The sequence below is a fragment of the Hippopotamus amphibius genome, chromosome 1 (assembly GCF_030028045.1).
Source record: "Hippopotamus amphibius kiboko isolate mHipAmp2 chromosome 1, mHipAmp2.hap2, whole genome shotgun sequence".
Lineage (NCBI taxonomy): Eukaryota > Metazoa > Chordata > Mammalia > Artiodactyla > Hippopotamidae > Hippopotamus > Hippopotamus amphibius.
In genome coordinates this window covers 40,908,422-40,927,933 of record NC_080186.1, presented here as the reverse complement: position 1 = coordinate 40,927,933, position 19,512 = coordinate 40,908,422, and the positions used below count along the sequence as shown (strand labels likewise).

The 19,512-nt window shown below is 39.1% G+C and overlaps 2 protein-coding genes across 2 annotated transcripts in view; both read left to right on the top strand.

Moving 5' to 3' along the window:
* The window catches only part of AGBL4 (AGBL carboxypeptidase 4), a 1,220,133-nt gene that overhangs the window by 423,604 nt on the left and 777,017 nt on the right, over positions 1 to 19,512 (top strand). The window lies entirely within an intron of this gene.
* LOC130837410 (E3 ubiquitin-protein ligase RING2-like) lies at positions 916 to 2,355 on the top strand. The gene has a single exon (XM_057710334.1). It carries the CDS (start codon positions 1,177 to 1,179, stop codon positions 2,185 to 2,187), a length of 1,011 nt encoding a protein of 336 aa, XP_057566317.1. The 5' UTR covers positions 916 to 1,176; the 3' UTR covers positions 2,188 to 2,355.

The following is a 19,512-nucleotide window of genomic DNA, read 5'->3' as shown; positions in this document are numbered from 1 at the left end:
TGTTATGCTATTATTATTACTATGATTTCCATGGTATGGATGAGGCCCAGAAGTTTGAACTGATGTGCACAAATCCACATGCTACTAAATGGCAGAGGCAGATTTCAAAGTCAGCATTCTCTGACTTCAAAACCAGTAATGTTTCTTTAATGTCTCTGAACTATAGCCTGATATCACAGAGATACTGTTAGAAAAATAATTCCTTGTGTTGTTAGTAGTTTAGTTATATAAATGATTTGTCTACTCTATCATTTGACCTACATAGAAACCACAATCTAATAATAATTACCAGCAATACTTCTTATCATTCATATTAAAATAGTAATCATGAAATAAGTACCATTTATGCTTACCATTTACCGAGTACTTACTAAGTGTCAGACGTTGAGCTAACTGCTTTACATGCATGAATTTACAACCACCCAGTACAATAGGTAGAGTATAGTGGTTAACAACACATGAACTGAGAGGATCAAGATGGTGGAGTAGGAGGGCATGCACTCACTCCCTCTTGCAAGAGCACGAATTACAACTAACTGCTGAACAATCATTGACAGAAAGACACTGGAACTCACCAAGAAAGATACCCCACATCCAGAGACAAAGGAGAAGCCGCAATGACATGGTAGGAGGGTCACAATCATGTTAAAATCAAATCCCATAAATGCTGGGTGGGTGACTCACAAGCTGGAGAATAGTTATAAAACAGAAATCCACCCACTAAAGTGAGGGATCTAAGCCCCACATCAGGCTTCCCAACCTGGGAGTCCAGCAATGGGAGGAGGAATCCCCAGAGAATCAGACTTTGAAAGCCAACGGGATTTGATTGCAGGACCTCCATAGGACTGGGGGAAACAGAGACTCCACTCTTGGAGAGCATACAAAAAAGTGTGCTCGCCCCTCGCGCCGCGGGCCTCCCCGCGCCGCGCACGTCCCCGTCCCGCGCCTCCGCCCCCTCGCCCGCTCGCTCCTTCCCGCCCTCCCCGCCTCGCCGGCCGAGCCGGCTTCCCCTCGGTCTCTCATGAATATTGAGCGGCCCCTGTTGTATTTCCCGAGCTCCATTGCGGAAGCCGAGACTCGCCATATTGTGCGGCGGCGCCGGCGGCCGCGGCGGTTTGTACCCGAGTCTCGCTCCGGCCGCGGCCAGCGGAGCCCGGGGCTGGGGCAGGAGCCGCAATGTCTCAGGCTGTGCAGACAAATGGAACTCAGCCATTAAGCAAAACATGGGAACTCAGTTTATATGAATTACAACGAACACCTCAGGAGGCAATAACGGATGGTTTAGAAATTGTGGTTTCACCTCGAAGTCTACACAGTGAATTAATGTGCCCAATTTGCTTGGATATGTTGAAGAATACCATGACTACAAAAGAGTGTTTACATCGTTTTTGTGCAGACTGCATTATCACAGCCCTCAGAAGTGGCAATAAAGAATGCCCTACCTGTCGGAAAAAGCTAGTTTCCAAAAGATCACTAAGACCAGACCCAAACTTTGATGCACTCATCAGCAAAATTTATCCAAGTCGTGATGAGTATGAAGCTCATCAAGAAAGAGTATTAGCCAGGATCGGCAAGCACAATAATCAGCAAGCGCTCAGTCACAGCATTGAGGAAGGACTGAAGATACAGGCCATGAACAGATTACAGCGAGGCAAGAAACAACAGATTGAAAATGGTAGTGGAGCAGAAGACAATGGAGACAGTTCTTACTGTAGTAATGCATCCACACATAGCAATCAGGAGGCAGGACCTAGTAACAAACGTACCAAAACATCTGATGATTCCGGGCTTGAGCTTGATAATAACAATGCAACAGTGGCAATTGATCCAGTAATGGATGGCGCTAGTGAAATTGAATTAGTATTCAGGCCTCATCCCACACTTATGGAGAAAGATGACAGTGCACAGACAAGATATATAAAGACTTCAGGTAATGCCACTGTTGATCACTTATCCAAGTATCTGGCTGTGAGGTTAGCTTTAGAAGAACTTCGAAGCAAAGGAGAATCAAACCAGATGAACCTTGATACAGCCAGTGAGAAGCAGTATACCATTTACATAGCAACAGCCAGTGGCCAGTTCACTGTGTTAAATGGCTCTTTTTCTTTGGAATTGGTCAGTGAGAAATACTGGAAGGTGAACAAACCCATGGAACTTTATTACGCACCCACAAAGGAGCACAAATGAGCTTTTACTAAAATCAATTCTGAGAATGAACTTTTTTATAGCCTATTTCTTTAATATTAAAGATGTACCGTCATTACTTTTATGGACAGAACATTGGATATGTTGTTCAGTTTTCTTTCTGAGCCAGATTCTTTTACACTATTAGAATCTTTTCCCCTTAATTTAAGGTCTCCTTTTTGGAAGGGACTGCAGTTATTCCGTAGTTTTTCTTTCCTTTTAAAAATGTATCTAAGTTGTATGTTTTCACAAAGTGTGGTTCCATTTAGAGCATCTTGAAGCTTTTGACCCAGGAATTTTTCATAGTTCTGTATTCTTAAGTGAAGATTCAGTTGGCCATCCTTTCCCCTCCCCTCAAAAGTTTTTTAGGCCTACAGAATGTTAAATAATATGTATTTTGACTTTTTTTTCCCTGGAGTCTTGTATATTTATAGTTTTCTATATAAGCTGTAGTATCTTCATGAAGACCAAGGCTCAAACTTACTGTGCTTAAAAGACAATTCTCATAGGATTATTATTTTCATGGTATTTTCTTCCATAATATCTCATTTTTTAAAAAAAAAGTTCTTTATGAACTTAGTGTCCATTGTCATGCAATGTTATTTTCTTCCATTTTTTTTCCCTCTAATTTTGGAATTTCTGATCCTGGGAAACAGAACCAAACAAAATCTCAAGTTCTGTGAGAACTTGGTTCATTCGCAGATTTCATTGAAGAAAGAAAGATTAAATTGGTGTTATGTAGTCTTCAAATGTATATTTAAAGAAGTCTTTTTTTGTATTAGTTCTACTGTCACCTCAGTTCCTTTATTATGTGTGATTTTTTTTCCTATTAAAATACCAGAGACATGAAAATTAAAAAATTTAAAAAAAAAAAAAAAAAGTGTGCTCACCAGGACCCAGGGGGAAGGAGCAGTGACCCTATAGGAGACTGAACTAGACCTACCTGCTGGTGTTGAAGGGTTGCCTGCAGAGGTGGGGGGCAACTGTGGCTCATGGAGGAGACAGGGGCGGTGGCAGCAGGGGTTCTGTAAGTGGTCATTGGCATGAGCCCACCCAGAGTCCGCCATTAGCCCCCACCAAAGAAGGCCAGACACTATAAAACTCCTGGAGGAAAACATAGGAAGAACACTCTTTGACATAAATAACAGCAAGATCTTTTTTAATCCACCCCCTAGAATAATGGAAATAAAAACAAAAATAAATAAGTGGGACCTAATGAAACTTCAAAGCTTCTGCACAGCAAAGGAAACTATAAGCAAGACGAAAAGACAACCCTCAGAATGGGAGAAAATATTTGCAAACAAATCAACAGACAAAGGATTAATCTCCAAAATATATAAGCAGTTCGTGCAGCTCCATATCAAAAAACCAAACAACCCAATCAGAAAATGGGCAGAAGACCTAAATAGGCATTTCTCCGAAGAAGACATACGGATGCCCAAGAGGCACATGAAAAGCTGCTCAACATCACTAATTATTAGAGAAATATAAATCAAAACTACAATGAGGTATCCCCTCACACTGGTTAGAATGGACATCATCAGAAATTCTACAGACAGTAAATGCTGAAGAGGGTGTGGAGAAAAGGGAACGTTCTTGCACTGTTGGTAGGAATGTCAATTGATACAGCCACTATGGAGAACAGTATGGAGGTTCCTTACAAAACTAAAAATAGAGTTTCCATATGACCCAGCAAGCCCACTACTGGGCATATACCCAGAGAACACCATAATTCAATAGACACATGCACTCCAATGTTCATTGCAGCACTATTTACAATAGCCAGGACATGGAAGCAACCTAAATGTCCATCAACAGATGAATGGATAAAAAAGATGTGGTACATATATACAATGGACTATTACTCAGCTGTAAAAAGCAATGAAACTGGGACATTTGTAGAGACATGGATGGACCTAGAGACGGTCATACAGAGTGAAATGAGTCAGAAAGAGAAAAAAATATATCGTATATTAACACATGTATGCGGAATATAGAAAAATGGTACAAATCAACCAGTTTGCAAGGCAGAAATAGAGACCCAGATGTAGAGAACATACATATGGACACCAAGTGGGGAAAGCGGGGAGGGTTGGGGGGGAATGAATTGGGAGATTGGGATACCAAATTCTATGCTCTAAATATATGCTGTTTATTGTCTGTTTTAAAAAAAAAAAAGGAACACATGAACTGGTGTCAGGGTACTGAGTTGGAATCCTTGCTCTACTACTTGTCACCTATTTGAGCTTGAATAATTATGTAGTATCTCTGCCTTAGCACTTGGGCCAAGTAATCGTATTACATGGCGGTTTTGAATATTAAATTAGGTAACCCTAAAGTGCCTAGCACATAGTAAGTATTCTCTAAATAATCATTATTTCTGTTTTACAGATGAGAAAATTGAGGATTGGAGAGATTAAAGGAATTAGAGAAACTGCCCAAAATCTCAAAAGTAGTCAAGGGGTAGAACTGGAATTAGAATGCAGGTCAGCGTGCCCCACAGTTTCTCCTCTTAACCCTGTAGTCTGCTGTCAAGAAGCTTTAAGTACATTGATTATGTGTGTTTTAAAATATGAATACTTTTTAATATGAATGTTCTGCTGTTACCCGATCTATTATACATTTTAAAAGCACTCAGTTTCCCATACAGCCTCAGGACTTATAATTCTATGCCTTTGCTCAACTCTTTTTCTCTACCTACAGTAATTTCCCCCTACTTGTCTAATTTATTTTTCACTTGGGATTCAATATGAAGCCTCATAGCCTCCAGAAAGGATTCCAGGTTTATTAGGGAGTGTATCTCTTTATATTCATAGCCCACCCCCGCCACATTTACCTCGGGTATTGTACTATATGTAGTTAATTGTAATTTTTATGCAGTTATGAACTGTTTGAGGGCAAGGATCATCATGTCTTATTCATCTCTTTTTCTCTGTACATAACATATTGCCTGTCACATAATGAGTGTCTAATATATATATTTTTAAACAGATGAATGAATGAACAAATAAATAAAAATAATTGTTCAGGAGGGCTCTAGCCAACATTATAGAATATGTGAGGAAATGTTCTTTCTTTTTGTGAGACTATGAGCAAGTAAGTGTTTTAAAGACCTGGTAAAAGTTAAGACCAAAGGTAAAGAGAACTTCAAATGTATTCACTTGTATACATCCATAACTCCTCACCTCCTCCCACTACCTTCCCAGTGGCAATCTTCTAAATATAGATTATAGTAATTTAGTTTCAAACAACTCATTTTCAGCATCTGACATGTTCATTAACCCCAGGTAAGGAAATTATTGTGGTGCATTAATTTTTCACCAGAGAAGACATTTGTCATCTGTGCAAGTATCATTAGTGCTTGCTACAAAGATGGAAATGACACACTGTCTCTGCCGATTGAAGAACACAGTAGAATTTTAAATAGTATCAGCTGAGTTCTCCAGACCAGCCAACCCTGTGTACTTCAGGGGCCCTCATTAGACAAGGCTCATGTGACATCAATAAGAACCTGCTCTATGAAAAGATCAGAGTAATAATGAGGGCCAATTTAGTTTTTATTTTCCTCTTACCTATCTGACTGTCATTTCTCTGTCACTTTTGTTTGCTTTAACAAGTCCTTGAATTTTGCTGTTTTCCAAGGCTTTTCTTTAGTCCTCTAGTCTTCTCACTTTGTACCCTTTTCTACTCTCATGGGTCACATACCATCTATATGCTAATGACTTTCTCCATCTCAATCTCCAGGCAAGCTCTCTCTCCTGAGCTCCAGAACCTTATATGCAGCTGCAAACTGTCTAGACAGATATACTAGAAACAGCCTCAGACACCTCAAATTCAACAAGTCTAAAATTTTTCTTGTTATCTTCCTCTATCTCCAGACCTGATCATCCTGAAATGAATGTTGAAAGGACATTTGCTCTTGTCTCAGAATTTCACCCAGGTCCTTATTAGTTATCTATTTTATATAAAAGTAGTGTGTATGTGTCAATCCCAATCTTCTAATTTGTTCCTCTCCCAACTTGTCCTCGGGTGACCGTAATTCTATTTCTACTTTGTGGATAAGGTCATTTGTAGCCCATTTTTTAGATTTCACATATAAGTGACATCATATTACATTTGTCTTTCTCTGTCTGACTTCAGTCAGTATGACAATTTCTAGGTCCATCCATGTTGCTGCAAACAGGGAACTCTACTCAATACTCTGTAATGGCCTATATGGGAAAAGAATCTAAAAAAGAATGGATATATGTATATATATAACAGATTCACTTTGCTATGCACCTGAAACTAACACAACATTGTAAATCAACTATATCCCAATAAAAATTTTTAAAAATTTAAAAAAATAAAAAAAATTTAAAAAAATTTCACCTAGGTTCCAAAAGTGACTACATATGCAGTAGGTATACCAACATTCTAAAGGAGGGCTGCTAGATACATACCTTTAGGACCTGTAAATGGTACCTGAGTTGATTCTGAGACCTTCACCTTATCATCTATTTCCAGACTATATAAAGAGAAGAATAGAAATTCAGAGCAGAGTCATTGAAGTAATAAGTTGTTGGGGAAGCATCCTAGGCAACTGAGGTAGATCCTAGGAGACTCTGTGACAGAGAGTGTGTGGGAGCACCTGCATAAAGAGAATTCTGTCTCTCATTCCCTGAATGAGAGAAGCTTGCTGGGCTGCAGAAATTCTTTAGCCCCTCATAGACTGGCAAAGTATGGTTAGAATTCTTTGGAGAGTTTTACATGTACACCAGGGTTTGGGAACATATGGGAACATAAATGCTAATGCTTACTTTTTTGCTTCAGAATTATGAATTTGGGAAACTGGCTAGAGTAACTTGTGAAGATGGGTGAGGAGAGAGGCAGAAGGGCATTCCTGATTTCCACTAGTTTTGTGGGGGCAAGAAACCGTGAATTTCTCATGAGCCAAGTGAGAAATCTGAAAGCCAGATTACAACAGCACCATTTATGTGAGATAGTTAAGAATTGGGTAGATTGGATGTGGGAGGATGTCAAGAGGGAAAAGTCAAGAGTTTTTCACTATTTTTTCTTTCTTTTTTCTTCTTGAGCATCTGGGTGGAAGGTAGTGCCATTTGCTAACGTGGGGAAATGGAAAAGGAATGAGAGAGGCCAAGGTTGGAGATAAACTTTAATATTCATCAACATAAATATGGCATTTAAAACTATGAGCCTGTGTGGAATTAACTAAGAAAATACAGAAGAGGAGTGAGTAGTGTGTGTGTGTGTGTGTGTGTGTGTGTGTATGTTTGTGTGTGTGTAGGGAGACAATTATTTGTTTCCTTTCCCATAAAATGGTGATTGAGTATATCTTTTTTAGAGGGTTATTTTGAATTTAGTTGATTTTGTACGTTTGAAAGCGCCTTACAGTATAAATGGGATTTAAAAAATGTTTCTTAATTCTGAGTTTGTCTCTGTGCTGGAGGGATAGATAAGGATAGAGAGCTATGTGGAGATCAGTAAGGAATGATGATGGCTCTTAAAAGGACTTTGAAAATTAAATTCTTTTTAAAAATCACTAAAGTAAATTAATGTGTTCATTTTAGAATATTGAAAAAATCCACTGAGAAGAAGAAACCAGCATCCAAATATAACCACAATAATATGTTGATTCATCTGCTCCCAATATTTTTTTATATTTTCTCTCTATTTTGTTCATATCTGTGTTCATACTACGTAGAGCTGTATTAATTGTTGATATGTAATGGAGAGGTGGCCTTTACTCTGAATAGGAAGGTACCTACTGAGCTTTCTTGAGTATGTTCACAAATTGGTTGATAGTTGTTCTCTCATTCACTTGTGTGCACACAGACACCTACATGCTACCTTTTAAAAACCTGTTTTAATAAAACTTCAACACAGTCTGGTTCTCTCAGAAATATCATATGTTTAGTATTTTTAATTCACCAACTTTCTTCCTAATCGTCATAATCATCATTTTCATCATCAGTGATTGTAATGAACACAGAGAACTATGAACAACTTCAGGAGAGAACCAATTAGGGGATACACAGAATTAATTTGAATTCTGCTATTCTACTATGTTTTATTTTTGTTTTTATTTTGGAGTTGGAAAGATCTGGGTTTTTTTTAATCTTTGTTGGAGTATAATTGCTTTACAGTATTGTGTCAGTTTCTGCTGTACAACAAAGTGAAGGAGCCACATGTATACATATATCCCCATATCCCCTCCCTCTTGAGCCTCCCTCCCAACTCCCTATCCCACCCCTTTAAGTCTTCATAGTTTATTAGCTCGTTTAATTCTTCTGGCATCTCTATGAGATTGTTTTACAGATAAGAAAACTGAAGCTTGAGGAAGCTATGTCTTTTCTAAATTTTCAAACTAATTAATAGTGGAACCTGTATTCCGAAACAGGACTCTCTGACTCTAGAGCCTATGTGGTTTTCCACTTTGCTAGGATCTTTTCAGAATGACTTAAAAAGTGGTGATTATTCCAGACCAAGGCACCAAAAAAGTTCTTGGTCTTGGGAGAAAAACCATCCTGATGGAAAGGAGATTCATAGCTTACTCCACGTGGCTAATATAAGCCAGTTCTTTCGGTAACCTCTACTGCATCTGCCCCGCAAAGTCACAGTGCATGCTGGCATTTATCAGACTCTCTGCTAGGGAGCCATTAGCACATAGAGTGACCAGCCATCTGCATCTGCCTGGGATTGCCCCAATTTTGGCACTAGAAGTCCCATGTTCTGGGGGACCTGTCATTGCTGGGCAAACTGGAACAACTGATCACCCTTAGCACGCCAGAAATACATGACAGTGAGTGGAGTTGGAGCATGGAAGCCAGAGCCTGTGAGACATGACCCTCTCCCAGGGTGAGGAAAGAAACTCTTTGAGTTGGTCTGGGTGATGCCTACACCTGATCAATCCCGTGATCACATGGAGAGACAATGTCAACCTTGCCTCTGACTTTTTGTCCCAGTGTCTTCAGTGCATGCAATGGAGGCAAATTGATCCCTGGAAGAGCAAGAGGACAACTTTTGATTGGCTGGAAAGATGATTTAATCTCTGTGTCCCTTACATCAAGCCCAGTTCCTGGCACAGGCTAGGCCTTCAGTTTCAGTGTTTTGTTGTTTGATTTATTTGCTTTGATTTTTGAGTTATTGTCCTTTTGGAAACGATTTATTAAACATGCATTATATGCCAGAGATTGTATGAATAACTTTTACATACTTTATTATGTCTACTTAGACTTGTGAGGTAAACAGTATTATTTTTGTTTTATAAATGAAGTAACTAAGGCTTGCCAGTAACCTCATAGCTAATAATTGTCAGAGCTTCTATTTATGCATTGATTTTCTGACTCCAGTCCAGTTCCCTTTGCCTTCTACTAAAATCCTATTCAGTAGCCAAAATTATAGAAAACTATTTAATCCAACCCATTCCAGTCTAATTCAGTGTCACTTAACTTGTACTTACCAAAGTTGGTTTGTGCCTAGAAGTATAGTAGACATTGATGGACCAAATGTCCATTTCATGTCTGAGCCTTTAGCCCTTAACATATGTAATCATGCAAAGTACACACTGGAGGCCTATTGAAATGAAAACAGAATTAATAAGACAAGGCCTTGTCCTCAGGAACATCTCCTCTTGTGATGAACAGAGACATTTGCAAAGCTATAATTTAGGGAATATTTGCAGAAATGCTAGAGCTGTATAAACTGTATTCAGCTTTGTAATCTGCTTTTTTCATTTATTAGTAGATAAATGAATATCTTTCCATTCAGTAAGTGTTGATCTATATCATTTTTAAGAGCTCTATTTTTCCCATTATAAAGATGCTTTATAATTTATATAATTTATAATAATAAACAATTTATATAATAAAATTCCTATGGTCAGACACTGAAGTTTCTAGTTACAAGCAGTGGATACCCTTGTAACTAAATCTTTGTGCCAGTTTATTTATGTATAGGTAATAATTCTTAAAAATATACAGTGCTAACCAAAGATCATATAAACTGTTTCATGGGTTCTTGCTGGTAGGTATTCAAGCAGAGGAGGATCATCACTTTTGGAATAGGTAGAGTGCCGATTGTGGTGGAGTAGATAATGAGGAGTGGGGAAGATTGCGAAGAGAGATGGGTCTGAAAAAAAATGGACATGGAACCCATAGGAGGTGTATAATTTGAACAGTGAATGAAGTGGAGTAAGCTTCCCAAGTCGGAAGGAAGAAAATTGAATGTAGATTGAGATGGAGGAAGTACCAAAATATGAGTCTGCATGGATAAACAGGACTTTATTGTATGCCAAGTGCTATTTCTCATTATTCCTTACAACACTCTAAAGAAGTTATTATCTCCTGTTACTGAGGAGGAAACTGAGACTTGAAATGATTAGCCATCTGTTATCTCTGTGACCATGGGTCAAATCCCTTACCTTTGTAAGCCTTCATTTTTTCCATAGTCAAGTGAAGATTATAGTGTCTGCCTTAGAAGGTAACTGAGAGGATAAATTCACAAAGCTTGGCATATAAAAAACATTTAATAGAGATTGAATATTCTGAATCTAATACCTGTGTTTTCCTGATACATATGCTATTTCTCACAGAATATATTTAGGACAACAGAGTCCATCCCGGGCCCCTCTGCAATCCCACTCTTAGGATGGGGCTCCTGATACTTACTGCTTGGTCTGGTTCCCCCAGGTACAGAGCCTGGGTCTGGGTTTGGGTTGTATCTTCAATACCTGCAGGGACTAAGGAAACAGTGTCCTGACAAGCTACCACCAATGGCTTCCCATCAAGGAGCAGCCTCCATGTGAAGCTGTTGACCATCACCTGAGACGAAGAGGAGGGCAGCTGTTAGCAACTGCAGGAGAGCACAGAGAGGCAGGAGGGAGTGAAACACCCTGATAGTTAACAAGGGGCAACTTGTCTCCTTTATAAGCCACTTTTGTCTGGACCTAACCCGAACTCTTTTCCCCCAAGTTGCTTTATGTGCCATCTTTCCCCATTAGGACAAAGGTAACATTTCCACATTTTGTAACTTGGTTCTTGTGCTTAGTCATCCTGACCTGGGCATGTGCCCTGGTCAACAGTCTCTACAACATTTATTACTGAACTTGCTATTCATCATTCCATGCCAGAGCCACTGATTTTTTGATATGAGGTGAAAGTCTACTGGGCTTTGAGGTCAATCAGATGAAGTTCATTGTTAAGGTTTGAGTTTAAATGACCTTGTCAGAAAGTAGTTATTCTCTTTAGGTAGCTGCCAGGTATCAACAAAGTTCCCATTGTTTAGATGGACATTACTCTTCCTAGGAAGGTATTTCCCACTTGGCCTGCATTCAGGATCATATCTCAACAAATCTTCAGGATGAACATACTTCTTTCCTGCCTGTCAGAATGAAATACTAATAGTGGGTCTCATAAATCCTGATGCTGCCTCCTTATTTTTTATAACCAAGGTCACTTTGCTTGGAATTTACATTTGCCATGCAAATGAAAATAAAACCATAAAAGAAATTCTTAGCATTTGTTGCTGTGCTGATAGTGTCCTATTTTTCAACATTTTGAGTTAGTGAAGAGGGAGTATTTGAAAAATGGAAGGTGATAGGAAAGACATTTGCTTGCCTGAAAATAAAGTTCATATGCTTAAGAAAACACCTCTACAAATCAGCCTAGATAATCATTCAGTTGTTTTCTGGCCATCTAGTTTATTGGATTAATGGTGTCTTGGAACATTTGGAGGCATGTAGAGATGTCTGTGTCCATGGTTTATCAGAATATCCATTCAAGGCAGTAGTTAGGAAGCAGATTTTCTCCTCTTCAGGAAAGAAAGCCATGGGAAGTAGGGGAGAAATTTGAATGAAACAATAGAAAAGCCTTAGTTTTATGAAATATAGTGATATAAAATGGGTTTCCCCTACTCCCCAGCACCCTAATTTGAGGGGGGGGGGTACTTTGGAAGGATTCTTATGGTTGACTCATAATGTTTGTTCTCATGTGCTCTTTTTTGAAATAATTAATTAATTAATTATTTGGCTGTACCAGGTCTTGTTGTAGCACGTGGGATCTTCCTTGCAGCATGCAGGATCTTTAATTTTGACACATGGGATCTTTTACTTGTGGCATGCAAACTCTTAGTTGCAGCATGTGGGATCTAGTTCCCTGACCAGGGATCGAACCCAGGCCCCCTGCACTGGGATTGCAGAGTGTTAGCCACTGAACCACCAGGGAAGTCCCTCATGTGCTCTTTTATAGAATCATAAAATGAGACAATCGTTTTATACTTCCAAAGATTTAAGAAGTATACCTAATATCTTAGTCATTTGGGACTGCTATAACAAAATTTTGGCTGTTGTAACCATAGGCTAGGTGGCTTAAACGAACAAACAAACAAACAGACAACAAACCACATTTATTTTTTACAGTTCTGGAGGATGGGAAGTCTAAGATCAAGGTACTGGAAGATTTGGTGTCTAGTGAGAGACCACTTCCTAGTTCATAGACTGCCGTCTTCTTACTGTGTCCTCAAACAGTGGAAAGAGGGAGGGAGAATTCTGAAATCTCCTTTAAAAGAGCACTAATACCATTCATGAGGGCTCTACCCTCATGACCTCATCACTTCCAAAGACCCTACCTCCTAGTACAGTTACATTGGGAGTTAGGATTTCAATATAGGAATTTGGTCGGGACGCAACCATCAGTCCTTAACACCCAGAGAGACGTGTTCTTAAGTGACCCTATTTCTACACGGTAGTGAGAACTTTTTCCTCAGAAAGGACTGGCTTTTTGCGGGGGGCGTGCTCATGAGAAAACTGTATCTCATGTTGAACTCTCTGGAAAAGGGAGTTAGTCACCAACTGATACCTGCTTCATTTTGAAAATGACATGCTCATTGTTCTTTAGCTCTCTGAGGAGGAGAACTGAATTAAAATGAGGAGGACAATCTGTAAAGAACTGTGGAAAGTGTGTTCCAAGCAAAGAGAAGAGCAAATACAAAAACCCTAGGGCAGAAACAAACTTGATGGGCTTGAAAGATAGCGAGAAGCCTGTTGTGCTGAAGTATATTGAGTCAGAGAACAAAATATGAAATCAGAGAGGTAGGTAGGGGTCAGGTCACGTAGAGCCTTGTAGGCCATATTAAGGACTTTAAATTTTAGTATGTGTCTGACGATAAGCCAATGAGCAAGGGAGTAACACGATCTGATACACATTTCTAACTGACAGTGGGGTGGCACGTATGAAATCAGGGAGAGCAATTAGGCTTCTGCACCAGTCCAGGTGATGATGACTTTGACCTGGGTAATATAAGTAGAGATGGAGAGATGTTGGGCAAAGTCAGAACTTGCTGATCGATTAAATGTAATGGGTGAAGGAAAGAGAGCAATCAAAGATGATACCTTGGTTTTAGCTTTAGTAAGTAAGCATTTTGGTAAATGGTGGTTCCATTACTAATAACAATACTGAAGAAGAGTGGAGGTGGAAGGTGGGGATCATGAGTTCAACTTTATACATGATAAATCTGGGATACCTATTAGACATCCAAGACAAAATGTAGAGGTAAGTTTCTGGAGCTCAGAGGGAAAGTTAGGGCTTAGACTATAATTAGGGAATCATTAACATAGAGATGATTAAAATGAATGGATGAGATCACCAAGGGAGCAAGTGTGGATAGAGAACAAGAGAGGGATGAGAGAAGAACTAGTGGTTTTCCAGCATTAGAGTCTGGAAGAGAACGAGGAACCAACAGATATAACTGAGAAAGTGACAAGTGATCCAGGAGGAAAGCTGGAAAGTATAACGACGTGAAGCCAAGTGAAAGCCTTTTAACAAAGGCTGGAATGATCAACTGTGTCAAATGCTCTTTAAAGATTAAGATGAAAACTGATCATTGATCACTGGCTCTTTTTCTCATCCACCCTCTCCCAGGATGCAGTTTTCCTTGTAATGAATGGGTAATCATAATTACCATTCATTGCCTTCTGCCCTCTCTTTAGGGAAGCCACTCCCAGTTTAGGAATGGGCCATATTTAACAAGTTCACAGAAACAAGTTCATATTTAACAAGTTTATTCCTGTTCAGGAACCCACAAAAGCCTGTTTGATTAAATGCCCTAATATGTCAGAGATAGAAGAGCTCTTAAAGATCACATAGTCCTATGCCCTCATTTTATTGATGAAGAAACTGAGACTCTGAGAGGGAAAATGAATTGCTGAAGGGAACACACATTAATCTCAAAGCTGGAACTAGAACTCAGACCTCATGGGTCAGAGGTGATTGTTCTTTGTGTTACACCCCTGTGCCACTTCTTGCAGCATATAAGATTAAGTCCTTTGGGTCTTGAAAACTTTTCCATCTTTAGTAGACCATGATCAAAGTGAAAACATTCTATAAAGAGACAACACTTAAACTAGTTTCAGTCCTTTTAGAAATGGACCATAGTCACCTAAATGAGGGGAGGAAGATGAAGTTGGTATGGGAGAATGGCAGGATCCTGAAGAAAGAGGCAGTGTTATACAGAAAAGACTAGCCTGACCTGGGTTTGAATCCCAGCTCATTTACTTCTACTGTGTGACCTCTGTTAAGTTTATTAAGCTTCCTGAGCCCCATCTATGAAATAAGAGCAATATATAGGTCCTATTGATAAATTATGAGGATTAGGAATAACATATGTAAAGCATTTAGGTTTTTCTTGATGGGTGGTAAGTATTCAATAATAATAGCTCTATATTGCTATTTTGTCTTCCTTCATTTTTCTTTTTTTTCTGCTTTAGTGCTATGGGTGTCACTGCCAGCAGCCCTAGATCAAGCCAATGTCTCCAGAGTCTGCTTGTTCCTGCCTCTGGCCACTACTGTCAGATCTGTGGCTTCCAGACCTCTGGCTGTTGTGCCTCCTGACAGACTAGATGGAAGGCCTTTAAAACTGCCTGGAGCTGATATTACCTGCTTCAGGGCCTCTGTGCAGGTCAAGCTGTCACCATCAGGGGCAGCCACAGCTAAGGTTATTTCTCCTCTTCCCTAAGCCTCAATCTGCTGCTTCCTTTTTGCAAAGAAAATGCCTAAATTCATAGGTACAAACACTTTTAAGGAAGAGAACTTCATTTAAACTAGCAATTTGGTGAGGTGTCTTCAGCATGTCAGGCATTGTGTTCGTCCCCGCACTCTGGGAATTTGATTTAGAAGGCAAGTTAGACATGGAAACAAATAACTATTTCCCAACTCAGTGAAATGACCACTGAGCAGAGGTCAAAAAACATGCTGTTGGGGTGTAGAGTGGGGAAGGCAAGAAGACTTCAGTGGATGGATAATTAGGGGAAATACATTTCATGCAAAGATAAGCAGGCAGCAAGTACAAGGAAGAGGGACTTAGGGATTGAAAAAGAGTACAGGGAAGAGAGGCCTTTTACTGAAGAAATGCAAATGCTCTACTTAGGAATTTGGGTGTGATTCATGATAGCAAAGGATGTCAGGACATGTAAGATATCTTAGAGGCTATCAGGTATAAACACCTCATTTTACGAATGAGAAGACTGAGGTTCAGATAGAAGAAATAACTTGGTTAGAATCACAGAGCAAGTTAGTGGCAGAAACTGGGACTGGAACCAAAGTTTACTGATTCCCAAGCCAATATCCTTATCGATTACTCATGACTTCTATGGATAAGAAGGAACAATTGTAGACAGTATCCAAAGGCGGCATAACGTATGAGAACTTTCCTCACTAGAGCTCAACTGAGATTCAGAAGATTTGGATGTGGACAGAGACTGGGACCTCACTGATATCATGCCCACTTAAAGTAATTGGGATGTGACTTTCTATAAATCAGCTTCAGAATAGTCAGCTTAATTATTATTTTTTAATTTTATTTATTATTATTTTTGGGGGGGTACACCAAGTTCAATCATCTGTTTTTATACACATATCCCCGTATTCCCCCCACCCTCCCTCGAGTCCCCCCGACCCTCCACGTCCCAGTCCTCTAAGGCATCTTCCATCCTTGAGTTGAACTCCCTTTGTTATACAACAACTTCCCACTGGCTATCTACTTTACAGTTGGTAGTATATATATGTCTGTGCTACTCTCTCGCTTCGTCTCAGCTTCCCCTTCACCCCCAGCCCCCTCCCAAACTTCGAGTTCTCCAGTCCATTCTCTGCATCTGTGTCCTTGTTCTTGTCACTGAGTTCATCAGTACCATTTTTAGATTCCGTATATGTGAGTTAGCATACAATATTTGTTTTTCTCTTTCTGACTTACTTCACTCTGTATGACAGACTGTAGGTCTATCCACCTCATTACAGATAGCTCCATCTCATCCCTTTTTATAGCTGAGTAGTATTCCATTGTATATATATGCCACATCTTCTGTATCCATTCATTTGTTGATGGGCATTTCGGTTGCTTCCATGTCCTGGCTATTGTAAATAGTGCTGCAATAAACATTATGGTACATGTTTCTTTTGGGATTATGGTTTTCTTTGGGTATATGCCCAGGAGTGGGATTACTGGATCATATGGTAGTTCTATTTGTAGTTTTTTAAGGAACCTCCAAATTGTTTTCGGTAGTGGCTGTACCAACTTACATTCCCACCAACAGTGCAGGAGAGTTCCCTTTTCTCCACACCCTCTCCAACATGTGTTGTTTCCAGATTTTGTGATGATGGCCATTCTGAGTGGTGTGAGGTGATACCTCATTGTGGCTTTGACTTGCATTTCTCTGATGATGAGTGATGTTGAGCATCTTTTCATGTGTATGTTGGCCATCTGTATGTCTTTTTGGAGAAGTGTCTATTTAGGTCTTCTGCCCATTTGTGGATTGGGTTATTTGCTTTTTTGGTATGAAGCTGCATGAGCTGCTTGTATATTTTGGAGGTTAATCCTTTGTCCGTTGTTTCATAGGCAACTATTTTTTCCCATTCTGAGGGTTGCCTTTTAGTCTTGTTTATGGTTTCTTTCACTGTGCAAAAGCTTTTAAGTTTCATGAGGTCCCATTTGTTTATTCTTGATTTTATTTCCATGATTCTAGGAGGTGGGTCAAAAAGGATGTTGCTTTGATCGATGTCATAGAGTGTTCTGCCTGTGTTTTCCTCTAGGAGTTTTATAGTGTCTGGCCTTACATGTAGGTCTTTAATCCATTTGGAGTTTATTTTTGTGTATGGTGTTAGGAAGTGTTCTAATTTCATTCTTTGACATGTTGCTGTCCAATGTTCCCAGCACCACTTATTGAAGAGGCTGTCTTTTTTTCCATTGTATATTCGTGCCTCCTTTGTCAAAGATAAGGTGCCCATATGTGTTTGGGCTTACGTCTGAGTTCTCTATTCTATTCCATTGATCGTCCTTTCTATTTTTGTGCCAGTACCATACTGTCTTGATCACTATGGCCTTGTAGTATAGTTTGAAGTCAGGAAGCCTGATTCCACCAACTCCATTTTTCCTTCTCAAGATTGCTTTGGCTATTCGGGGTCTTTTGCATTTCCATACAAATCGTAAGATTTCTTGCTCTAGTTCTGTGAAAAATGCCATTGGTAATTTGATCGGGATTGCATTGAATCTGTAAATTGCTTTGGGTAGTACAGTCATTTTCACGATGTTGATTCTTCCAATCCAGGAACATGGTTTGTCCCTCCATCTGTTTGTGTCATCTTTGATTTCTTTCATCAATGTCTTAAAGTTTTCTGCATACAGGTCTTTTGCCTCCTTAGGCAGGTTTATTCCTAGGTATTTTATTCTTTTTGTTGCAATGGTGAATGGGAGAGTTTCCTTAATTTCTCTTTCTGCTCTTCCGTTGTTAGTGTATAGGAATGCAAGAGATTTCTGTGCATTAATTTTGTATCCTGCTACTTTACTAAACTCATCAATGAGTGCTAGCAGTTTCCTGGTAGAGTCTTTAGGGTTTTCTATATATAATATCATGTCATCTGCAAAGAGTGACAATTTTACTTCTTCTTTTCCAATTTGGATTCCTTTGATTTCTTTTTCTTCTCTGATTGCTGTGGCTAAAACTTCCAAAACTATGTTGAATAATAATGGTGAGAGTGGACACCCTTGTCTTGTTCCTGTTCTTAGAGGGAATTCTTCCAGTTTTTCCCCATTGAGAACGAGGTTGGCTTTTGGTTTTTCATATATGGCTTTTATTATGTTGAGGTAATTTCGTTCTATGCCCATTTTCTGGAGAGCTTTTATCATAAATGGATGTTGAACTTTGTCAAAAGCTTTTTCTGCATCTATTGAGATGATCATATGGTTTTTATCCTTCAATTTGTTGATATGATGTATCACGTTGATTGATTTGCGTATATTGAAGAATCCTTGCATCCCAGGGATAAACCCCACTTGATCATGGTGTATGATTTTTTTAATGTGCTGTTGCAGTCTGTTAGCTAGTATTTTGTGGACGATTTTTGCTTCTATATTCATCAGTGATATTGGTCTGTAGTTTTCTTTTTTTGTGACATCTTTGCCTGGTTTTGGTATCAGGGTGATGGTAGCCTCGTAGAATGAGTCTGGGAGTGTTCCGCCTTCTGCGATATTTTGGAAGAGTTTGAGAAGGACAGGTGTTAACTCTTCTCGAAATGTTTGATAGAATTCGCCCATGAACCCATCTGGTCCTGGGCTTTTGTGTGTTGGGAGATTTTTAATCACTGCCTCAATTTCCGTACTTGTGATTGGTCTGTTCATGGTTTCTATTTCTTCCTGGTTCAGTCTTGGAAGATTGTATTTTTCTAAGAATTTATCCATTTCTTCCAGGTTATCCAATTGATTGGCATATAATTGCTTGTAGTAGTCTCTCATGATGTTTTGTATTTCTGAGGTGTCTGTTGTTACTTTCTATTGATTTGCACCTTCTCCCTTTTTTTCTTGATGAGTCTGGCTAATGATTTATCAATTTTGTTAATCTTCTCAAAGAACCAGCTTTTAGTTTTATTAGTTTTTGCTATGGCTTCCTTCCTTTCTTTTTCATTTATTTCTGCTCTGATCTTTATGATTTCTTTCCTTCTGCTCACTTTGGGGTTTCTTTGTTCTTCTTTTTCTAATTGTATTAGGTGTAAGGTTAGGTTGTTTATTCGATAATTTTCTTGTTTCTTAAGGTAGGACTATATTGCTATAAACTTCCCTCTTAGAACTGCTTTTGCTGTGTCCCATAGGTTTTGGGTTGTTGTGTTTTCGTTGTCCTTTGTTTCTAGATATTTTTTGATTTCCTCTTTGATTTCTTTAGTGATTTCTTGGTTGTTTAAGAGTGAATTGTTTAGCCGCCATGTGTTTGTATTTTTTGCAGTTTTTTTCCTGTAATTGATATCTAGTCTCATGGCGTTCTGGTCTGAGAAGATGCTTGATATGATT